Below are 11382 nucleotides of genomic sequence, written 5' to 3'. Positions count from 1 at the left end.
ATCCTTCATTCATTCACTACCTTAATATGTGAAATTTAAAGGATTTTCTTCTTTTGTGCTATGGATTCTTAAGCGTTTTCATGCATGTCCAAAACAAACCTTTTTTCTGGTTAGGAGCGAGTAGCCACAGTGACACTGCGCTAACTTTTTTTTTTTTTTTTGTCCTGGCATTGTTGTGTATGTTTTCAAATTAAATAATTATATATATATATATTTTAAAATCTACTCAAAGTGCGAGGCAGAGACTAAACAAACTTGCGGACCGCTACTTAATACGTTCCTGTATTGTACATGTATTGTTTCACACAAGTTTTTTATTGTGTATTGTTCGATGCATTAAAATATTTAATCACAATTAATCACATGATTGTCGTGATTAATTGCAAGGTATTTACATTTTTATTTATCTTTTCTAAATGTACCTTAAATTAATACTTTCAAGTTTTTAATACTTTAATTAACATGGGTAGGAACAACAAGACATGTTTCAAAGGTCATATATTTTTTTTTAAAAACATGTTCATGTCTATTATTCATATGAAAAAAGAACATAGAAATACCAGGTTCCCATAACTTCTCTTTCTTTGCACTGGGCACTTTACTTACACAACCTGTTTACGGACGCTACGGCAGCATGTAAAAATACTCCTGTAAATGTTCTAAATTATGGTGTTTTAAATTGAAATCATCAGGTCACCAAACAGAACTTTTGCTATGTTTCGACACACACGGTTTTAATTTGCGCATCAGTAAAACAAAAGTGTAGTGATTAAAAATGATATATGCTATAATATATATATATATATATATATATATATATATATATAAAATGCTATATATCTTCTTGAAAGATGTTTCACTAGATTTTGGAGTGTGCTTGTGGACATTTGTGATTATCAGCAAAGAGAGGTTTAGTAAAGTCAGGTCCTGATGTGGTTTAGGTCCTGATGTTTCTGATGAACTAGAAATGTTTATCCCGAAAGTGTTCAGTAGGGTTCAAATCAGAGCTCTATAGCAGGCTACGCAAAATCTTTCTCTCTAAACAATGTAAACTATTTCTTTATAGAGCTCACTTTGTGAACAGAGGCATTGCTATGCTGGAACAGGTCTGGGTTTAGAAGTTCGAGGGAACGCAACATTTTTATTATACCATATCCAAGACATCATATACAATTGTGTGCCTCCATCTTCATGATAACAGTTTGGAGAAGAGCCACACATGGCAGGAAAAGTTAGGTGTCCCAATACTTTTGTTCATTGTGTGTGTGTGTGTGTGTGTGTGTGTGTGTGTGTGTGTGTGTGTGTATGTATATATATATATATATATATATATATATATATATATATATATATATATATACATACACATATAATATATATATATATATATATATATATATATACACACACACACACACACACACACACACACACACACACACACACACACACACACACACACACACACACACCTGCTTGTAAAGTTTAAGTAAGTAGTTTTCTTTTCTTTCAGTTTAGTTCATCTATTTAGTTCATGCAGTATTAACTTATAATTAACTATCGTGTTATCCATTAACGTAGTTTATGTTTTTAAATATTGCTTATGGTGTATCTTATGCATGAACAAATTAAAATGTGACCTTATTTAAAACGACTACATTGTAAATATCGATACAATAAAAAAAATAGCTATTACCTTTCGTTAATGTCTGATGAAGCACCGTGGTCCTGGAGAAATGTTTTTTTTTTTGTTTTTACTGTGTACATGATTGAAATGACCAAAGACCACGGACGCCTACTTAAATAAACTCCATCCACTTCCATAACCAGATCTGAAACCACTGTGACGCGTCCACCTGTTTCCAGCGAGCGCAACTGTAGAACTAATAATGACTTCAAATTATATGTAAATCTCTTGGAAGAAACAAACAACAACAAAAAAAAAGCACTGAAACCATGTAATGCTCTGAAAGCATTGAATTGTAATTAATTTTCTTTTTGTTTGTTTTTCTTTGGAACTTAATGTTAATTCGACGTGATTATGTAAAACCCCTTATTCTTTTGGCATAAAAAAAACAAACAAAAAAAACAAAAAAAACCCTGTAGAACTAATGAGTAGAACTTCCGCCGGAAGTAATAGCAGCGTTGACTAACATACATCAGCTTTTAATTACACGAATTTATTTCCCACATCAGTGAATAGCACACGACCGACTTTATTAGTTAAGGTATTGGTAAACCTCCACATTGCCATTTCCATATTACTCATTGCCTTACCTTCACAAGTAACTCAATCAACAAAGTAGCTGAAACTCCTACTGTAAATTATGCAAGGCCAGGTTTTTTTTTTTTTTTTATCTCCCTCCTATTCCTCTATTAAGAAAGAGACAGATATGCTGATGTCTAAAACAGGCGGATTTCTCCTGCAGATCTGCAATTACACAACAAAAATCAAGCATTTTTCTGTTTTAGTTTTCCTTTGATTTTATTTTCCCTGCATCCACAAACAAACGAGGATATTACATGTTTTTCCATAGTTTGGTTCTGAAATGTTAATAAAAATAAAAATAAAATAACAGCCCTTTTTCAGATTATTTTTCTAAAATGAATACTGAATGACCAGAAGGCACATGGACCGTTCTAAAAGTCAGCATTTTCATTTCTAAAATAAAAAAAAAATAAAAAAGAAGGGGAATTAACATGTATGTAAGTGACAATTATATCAATCACCCAGAATAAACACCCCCCCCCCCCATTTTATCTCTTTTAGGTTTGTAATTTTATAGCCTTCGTCACCAACAAATGTACATTTCATCAGCAAAATATACCTGAATGCAAACCAGATTATTTACTTTAACTTCCTTGGCTCTGGAAAAAAAACTATACAAAAAAAAAAGGTTTACAACATTTCTGTACATTGTTCAGCACCTACAAGTAACATTATTAGGCCTAGATGTCTGTAATATTAACATTGAGCGTGTGTGGTGCTTGTCCACTGTTCCATGTATGTTCTGTTTTGGAGACAAATTTACATATACTTCAATGTTTTCTTTACCCTGTTCTTAAAAATCACCTTGACCGAGAATTTAATAAAATGACTACATTGCTTTAAGTGACAGCAAACAAACAATTTTATACTGGACTACCGATATTGTATCCAACGTTAAAAAGGTAATCTGTAATCCTGTTTAAGGGAACGTCAACCCTTCTTCATAAAAAACCAAAACAGACATTCTTGAAACAGCATTGAAAAGAGTTTAATGCTGAATAAAAGATGGGACATAATTTAATCTAATCATGACAGCACTCTTTTATTAAACCACTTTTACAAAGTGCAAAGGGAGAAAAGCCACCACGTAACTCCTGCCTGACACGACATTATGAGTAAACGATTAAACACGTGTAAGCAAATATCTGAGTTGAAGTCATTTATTCATAGTGTTCGCTACCTTTTATCAGTCTATAGCATTAAATATAGGGGAGGTTCCAACTAGCTGGAATAGCAAATGATACTTGAAAAACATGGAGGAATAAATTGTGTGCCTTGCTGTAACATTTTGCCTTCGATCAAATCATAGACAATAATAGTTTTGGTGTTTATAGGAATAACTGTCATTTCAGTAATGAATAATGGTGAAAACCATGAACACAGAAAAAAAAGAACTGTGGAAAAGAAAGAGATGAATTGCTGGTTGAATTACACAGACGAGAAACTTCTTGAAGAGCAAATGAACGTGGTGTACACAAAAATCACTTAATCGGAATTGGTCTGTGGTTTTCCACCCTTATTGTATTCCCCCCGATTGGTCAGTGTTCATGTACTGATGTTCCACAGATTCTTACAAGGGTTGATCAGGGTTGTCATCTCACTGTCTTTTTAAAGGAACAGGGGGATTACTTTGGTGACTTGATACCCACAAAAAGTGTTTTCAGCCCAGTCCAGTAGGGTCCTGTTTCATTCCTGGGTTATGCTTCGAAGCACATACTTTACCGTGTAAGCAAAGGCAGCAAAGCCCACTATTACAAACAGGTTTGCAAGCGCACCGCCAAGGAGTCCGTGATTGCGGTTAGCCTGCTGGAGAGCGAGGTGCTGAGGAGCTGCCGCTTCTCCTAAAGGGACGTGGCCGTTCATCTCAGGGAGCCCAAAGTGACCTTGCTCTCCATCTGGCACTACATCTGGAAGTGGTAGGGCCTGCGACCTTGAACTGAGCTCTTCCTGAGCCTTTTGCTTCTGCTTGATCTCCTGCAAAGAAATTAGATGACCTGGTAGTACAGTTGCATAATACACAGATAAAGAAAGAGACACACATATATTATATATATATATTATATATATATATATATATAAAAATAAAAAATATATTTGTGTGTGTGTGTGTGTGTGTATATATATATATATATATATATATATATATATATATAAAAATAAAAAATATATTTGTGTGTGTGTGTGTGTGTATATATATATATATATATATATATATATATATATATATATATATATATATATATATATATATATATATATATATATATATATATATATTATATACAGTACAGACCAAAAGTTTGGACACACCTTCTCATTCAAAGAGTTCTCTTTATTTTCATGACTATGAAAATTGTAGAGTCACACTGAAGGCATCAAGGGCTATTTGACCAAGAAGGAGAGTGATGGGGTGCGGCGCCAGATGACCTGGCCTCCACAGTCACCGGACCTGAACCCAATCGAGATGGTTTAGGGGTGAGCTGGACCGCAGAGTGAAAGCAAAAGGGCCAACAAGTGCCAAGCATCTCTCGGGGAACTCCTTCAAGACTGTTGGAAGACCATTTCAGGTGACTACCTCTTGAAGCTCATCAAGAGAACGCCAAGAGTGTGCAAAGCAGTAATCAAAGCAAAAGGTGGCTACTTTACGGAACCTAGAATATGAAATTTTTTCAGTTGTTTCACACTTTTTTGTTATGTATATAATTCCATATATAATTCCACATGTGTTAATTCATAGTTTTGATGCCTTCAGTGTGAATCTACAATTTTCATAGTCATGAAAATAAAGAAAACACTTTGAATGAGAAGGTGTGTCCAAACTTTTGGTCTGTACTATAATTATATATATATAAATAAAAAAACACAGGATTTCAGTTTTAAGATTCACCTCAACAACTTCTGGAAAGAGTTCACAAAAGATTCTGTCCTTCAAGTTAAAAGCCAAGCTCTGTGCAGACAGCTGTCGTTTCTAATGATATAAAAGAGTATTTCACAATATATTAAAGCAGCTTGAATTACCACATGTATACCTTTAACACAAGAAGAAAAAAAAAATACACTCACGGTGTAATCAGACGTCTCAATGCTTCCCAGTGTGGGGCCTTTTTCCACCATGAAACTGAGTAGCCCAGTGAGGATGGTGGAGACGGACCAGGCGGGGTTCCACGTGTCTGGATGGAAATCAGTGATAGAGAGGCATAACCTAGAGAAGCAAAAAAATACTACCAGTCACCTGAAGCTCACACTGACCCATGCCATCCATTAATCCATCCATTAATCCAAAACCATTCATTTTACAGCAATTCGTATACCTCAAAAATGTCAACAAGTGATTTATCATCAGTAAAATAACTAATGCTTCAGTTACAAAAACAAGATTTACTAATTTATTTTTTATCAAAATCTCTAAAATAGAAATAAAAAAGGTGCATATTTGTTCTATTTTAATGACTTGACAACATCAGACAGAAGCAATCAAATATTTGTTGATCCCAGTTACGTTGTAAAACACATTACCTTGTGTTGCACTTAAATCTCCCATTCGGCGTGATCATATAAATACTAGGTGGCTTGAAGGGGAATTCTCGTGGGAATACCAATTTTCCATGATAGTATCCACCTTAAGACAACATGATATAAAGCTCAAATTAGGATTTCTGTTAACATGATTAAATATAAAAATATGTCATTTAAAATACAAGTTATACAATACAAATGTTAGCTTAATATATTAATAATAATAATAATACATGATCTATATGAAATATTTTTTCCTATTGAAAGGATAAGCTCTCATCCACGATGGAGCAACTTTAAAGGTTCAGTGAATTGAATTGTGTGTTGCTTAACAAAAACAATTCCAAATAAAATACACAAAGCTGCATACAAACTTATACTGCACCTTTACACAGTGCCCTCCATTAATATTGGCATTCTTGGGAAATATGAGCAAAGAAACCTATTATACTTTAACTTTACAAAATCCTAAAATATTCTGATCTCATGGATATCAAACGACTGCAAACACAAGTTATTTAACATTTTATATAAAAGGTTTGTTAAATGTGTGCCACAATAATTAGCACGCCTATGAGCTCATAACTAGGACGCAGCCCAAAATATTAACTAACAGGGGGCCAATAATTGTTTGCAATTGGTTGATGTACATGATAATGTAATTTCTTTTACATTTCTGAGCAAATAAATCAAAGGGTTAAACAATAGACATTTTCACGCGGCTTCTTTGCTCATATTTCCCTAATGGTGCCCTTTCCAGTATACTGTATGTAACCTAAATACCTTCATAAGGAGTTTTCTCTGGTCCTCGAACAACGTAGTGCCTAAAGCATGGGGAAAAAAACAACAGAATGTGAATAAACAAACTAAAATAGAATTTTTTTTTATATATATGTTTTATTATTGTTTGCATTCAAGTTCAAATGAAAGATAAAGCCACAATCCTGTCATCATTGCAAGATGTAGTCACAGTGCCTCGGGTGAAGAGGAGGAAATAAAATGTCATACCATTCTAATATATTTGAGGGAAGTGGTTCAGCACAGATGTAAGGCACGGGGTCTTTCTTTATTCTGAGGTAATCCTGTTTTAGGCGCTGTGTTGCTGTTGTTGGTGCTCTCTTATTCCCGTTGCTGTTCATCTGAAAATAAAACGTGCAGCCAATCGTAGATTAAACCTTCAGAGAAAAACATTACACAGTTCACTAGTAATAGTAGAGACATATTGTCCTTCCTGTCCTTAAATCTCAATCATTAAACTCTTGGTGTGTTAACGGCTGCTGGACAATGTGGCGCGAACACTGACAGGTCGCTCATTGAAAAGGTGCTTCATGTTATAGTACCTGCTTGCTGGTAAATAGTGTGGCAAATCCAAAATAGAGGCAAGTCCACCGACATTCACTAACCAATCAGGAATAAATACAATATTATTTATATAGTTCTTTTACAATTCAGGACTGGTTTAGTCTATGTATAGTACATTTTCGAAATTTTGCAATATTTACTCGCAAAGCCACACTTTACAGCTACGATGAGCAGGAAAGCATCTCACACAAGGTGAATCAAGTTAAAGATCAAGTTTCTGTCCTGTCTTTTTCTACTCATGTTTTGATTACAGTAGTGTTTTGTATACTTTTAGAACTTTGTTAATATTACATTAATTCTTATTAGAGACAACGTCTGAACCAGGAACTAAGACACACCAAATACATGAATGAATCACCTATTATATTTATTTTATTATTGTATTATTTTGATGAAAGACTCTCACCATTACATCGCAGGGTCAGATCCGGTGTTTAGGAATGACAATTAACTTGAAGAATAGAATTAAATAAATAAATAAAACACTTTCAGTGAGTAACCTCCAGTGTGGAGATAATCCAGGTCACCGACTGCACGCGCGCGCGCACACACACACAGCCCAGTTTATTCACATTTTCCAAAGATGGGAGAAATTAATCCCAGCCCGACTAAAGCTAATAAGGTGATTCATGGACTAGAAAGTCTTTGCCATAACGTGTGACCTGTAAATGAAACAGATATGCAATGACTTATCCGGAATGAACTAATCCTGTTAATGAAATCCTGGGTTTGGGCTTAATAGGAGTCCTGCCCTACTCACACTCTCATTTCCGCTTTAACCAGTTTCACTACTTTCATATTTCGGAAATAAAACGTCATTCAAACAATATAATACATCAACCGATCTTAATTTTCGAGCTATTTCTTCTGTTTTATGACCTAACGACACTGGAGGAGTTAGCATATGTGCTATGTGTTAAAGGGCTCTCGGGTACAGCTAGCAGTATATGCTAACACCCGTCGGTATCTGTCAAAGCGTCTCTTTTGCTAGAACACGATTCACATTGCAAGAGAATTTATTTCCTAATTCAGACATACCTCTTAAAACCGTCGCGAAGGGCGTTTTTTTCTGCTCTGACACACAATTCGCCCGGCGTCTATTTGCTAAAACCGTAAACGAGGAAAGAAGAAAGCACTTGGCTAATAATTTTGGCCAACTCGGTATTTACATCACGGCTGTCAATCGCTTTACGTCTCCCACCCGTATGCCGACAAACCCCGCCTCCTTACCCCTGCGCGTACAAAAAGCAGTGCGCCGATTGTACGATTTTTGCTGTCGGTTTCACAAAACAGCCAATCACGACACAGGATCCCGGCGTCGTCGGAAAATGGATAGCCTCCAGAGAGCGGGAGGGATTTACCACGTGACACGTCTAGGGGCTGGCGTCTACGCGCATGCGCGGTCACGTGGTTTAAATAGAAGGCGTGAATGATTGGGAAAAAAGTTTCTGTAAGTTTCTGTGAAGGTTCATGGGTTAATAATGTTGATTTAATAAATATTTGGGATATTTAAGTTATTATTTTATATTATTATTTCACCCGGTACTACATAACTCATTATTACAAAGAAAAACTCGAATGTGTTACATGTATAAATGGGGAAAAGAATGCCAATTGGGGGGAAAACACCTTGATTGGATATAAAAAAAAGTGAAATATGAAATTGTGCTGGAAATACTAATTGGAATTGAAGAAAAAAACCAAGGGCGTATGCTAATTGTCGCAAATGCAAATGTAAATGTAAATAATTGGAGTTTGGTTAAAAACAGGTAACGTGAGTGGAATTTCTGTGAAAGTTCTCTCAGGGTACACATGGGTTTCCTCCAGGATTTCTGGTTTCTGTTCTATTAACAAGTGATATGTGTTTTATGTCCTCGTGATTCATCAAAATCACAAGGGGTGTATGTTCTTTCACTAAATCCAGAGCTATTTTAGGACTGCAACGGCTTTTCTGTGGATCGTTCCTGATTGTTGCTTTATTTACTTGTACTTTCTGCTCCTGTCTTTATTACAGCATACATATTCCTTGACATTTCATATTTATTTGACTAGATACCCAAAAAATCGGTGTCTGGAAGAGACGCATTCATCTTGCAGATAAGCAATCAGTCATTATACTCTATATAGACATGTAGTATCAAGCACAGTTGTATATAAGGACAAATACAAATTGTGGTGTGCGTAAATAAAATTACATGACATGATTGTTCCATAATATGCTTTCATGCATGTTCTAATATGTGCACAAATGCAGGTCTTTATTTAAACATAACTTAAGTCATATGTTTCATTAAAAAAATTCTTATAATTTCACAAAAACTATTTAGGAAATAAGAAAAAAACAACAACATACAATCCATAAAAAAGCCATTGAAATTTCTTATAACATTGAGAACTGATCACGTTCTTTCTTAGTAAAGAAAACAAAACAATATTGGAATTTGAATTTTTCCATCTGTGTGCAAAGCAACCTGAAGGACAACCTGAAAGACAATCTCAATGTTTATACACCATGTAAAGGCTCATTAAAAGATTTGGTTTTGGTACACATCTCTTAGGCTTATTGGGGCAGTAACATTCATGATCATCTGAAAAATTACAATCAGCTCAGCTTGACTCGAGGACCAAAGTCTGCTCACATTTTCGGACTTGTGTTAAGCCACGTACGGAAACTCCCAAACGATCTCATCGACCGTGGTGATATCTAAAACAGGATACAGAGTTAGTAGGCAGACCTATTCATTCTGTTGCATGCATTCATATCAAGTTTCTCTCTTGTATGCAATTTTATACAATAGCAACTTTGAAATTTATTTTCTATAACAGCTGCAAGGCAAATCCTTGAAGTTGTTGTTTCTATAGTAACAGCCCACTTATAGGGACCAGTGCACCACATGGAACGCATGTCTGACTTGGGGAAACATTATAATTTCCACCATGGAAAAGTCTTCAGACAGAACAATTTACACTATGCAGTGTAACATGCCAAAAAGCATTTTAGGTCTTGTTCACTTCAAAAGAAGAAAAAACTGAGATGTTGGAGAGGGAGCAACTTTTTATGAGAGGAACTAACGTGTCTCATGGGTGTTGTTTTAAAAAAAATAAAGTATTGCTGGTGTTGTTATTGGAAAATGATCAACTTCTTGGTCTCAATAGGGTATTATTGTTCTTCAACAGTACAACCCTTGTTTTTTGTACAAGGATGCACGACACCATTATAATATTTACCAATATCTGAAACAAAAATTATGGTGACATATCCCCCAATCAGGAATCATTGGGATAATGTCCTTTGTTCAAAGAGCTATACCGTTCAAATAAATCACATAAGTATTGCAATATCAGGCCTTTTTCCCTGTAAAAATATACAGATAAAATATGTACCAGGCATCCCAAACAGCTACTGGGGTAAATTTCTTGTTTGTCTTTGTATCTTTCAGAGAACTAGAGGAGAAACTCTTAAACCATACACCAATTAGACAAATTTTGGTAACACTAGTCCAGACCGGACCAGACCAGCCCAGGTAACATCACTCACTTTTTCCTTGTGCTTTACCCGCTGAGGGCTCAGAGGTATACTGGCATCTATAAGAAGAACAAAGTCCACATAAGATAAAGAACAATTGAAGATAGCTTGCTATATACATGTGTGCTTCAAACTGCAGGATCATCATAGAACATGAAGATAATTTTGAAGGATGTAAAGGGCAAAAGCAGGAAGCGAACCTTTACCCCCGCTTAGTAACAATAAACATAAACATAAATACTTATGGTTCTAAATACTAGACTTTTCTGTTCTTATGATTTATAGGGAGTGAATGGATGCAACCAAAATGCCACCCCTTTACTCTCAGCATCTCAATTACACTAATGCACAGGGAGCATTATCGAGCATTAACCCACAGAGCAGCTTAACACAGAAAATATCCCTTCCCCATCACACACACACACACACACACACACCCACACACAGAGTCTGTACGTCTCTCTGTAGCACTTGAGTTCACCAAAAAGCCCTGTACATGGTCACTTATATTACATTATATTATATTATATTATATTAAATAGGTATTAAAATGTATTTGTGACTAAATTGTTATAACTTGTCAGTACAAATTCAATTGCCAGGTCAATTCAAAATTTCTTACAAAATATGAATCTATATCCTACAGAGAGATGCACTGAAATCAGGAATAAAGACCAAGTGCAGAACAGAGCAAGGAGTCAAAAAGCAT

General features: G+C 35.2%; 2 protein-coding genes across 2 annotated transcripts in view; both read right to left on the bottom strand.

The window, feature by feature from the left end:
- Positions 1-2458: 2458 nt before the first annotated feature.
- On the bottom strand, positions 2459-8368 carry LOC310721999 (ubiquitin-conjugating enzyme E2 J2). Its single transcript, XM_083534288.1, has 7 exons — positions 8186-8368; positions 6794-6924; positions 6569-6609; positions 5786-5888; positions 5333-5471; positions 5157-5237; positions 2459-4243 (listed from the first exon to the last, which is right to left on the bottom strand). Exons 2-7 carry the CDS (start codon positions 6922-6924, stop codon positions 3956-3958), a joined length of 783 nt encoding a protein of 260 aa, XP_083390414.1. The 5' UTR covers positions 8186-8368; the 3' UTR covers positions 2459-3955.
- A 983-nt stretch (positions 8369-9351) lies between these two features.
- The window catches only part of acap3b (ArfGAP with coiled-coil, ankyrin repeat and PH domains 3b), a 51265-nt gene continuing 49234 nt past the window's right edge, over positions 9352-11382 (bottom strand). The window contains exons 25-26 of the mRNA XM_083534095.1: positions 10686-10732; positions 9352-9851 (exon numbers count right to left, since the gene is read on the bottom strand). Of these exons, the coding sequence (XP_083390221.1) occupies positions 9783-9851; positions 10686-10732 (116 nt within the window). The 3' untranslated portion in view covers positions 9352-9782. The remainder of the gene's footprint in view (positions 9852-10685; positions 10733-11382) is intronic.

Source organism: Silurus aristotelis, assembly GCF_946808225.1.
Source record: "Silurus aristotelis genome assembly, chromosome: 28".
NCBI lineage: Eukaryota > Metazoa > Chordata > Actinopteri > Siluriformes > Siluridae > Silurus > Silurus aristotelis.
This window is presented reverse-complemented; position numbering and strand designations above follow the sequence as displayed.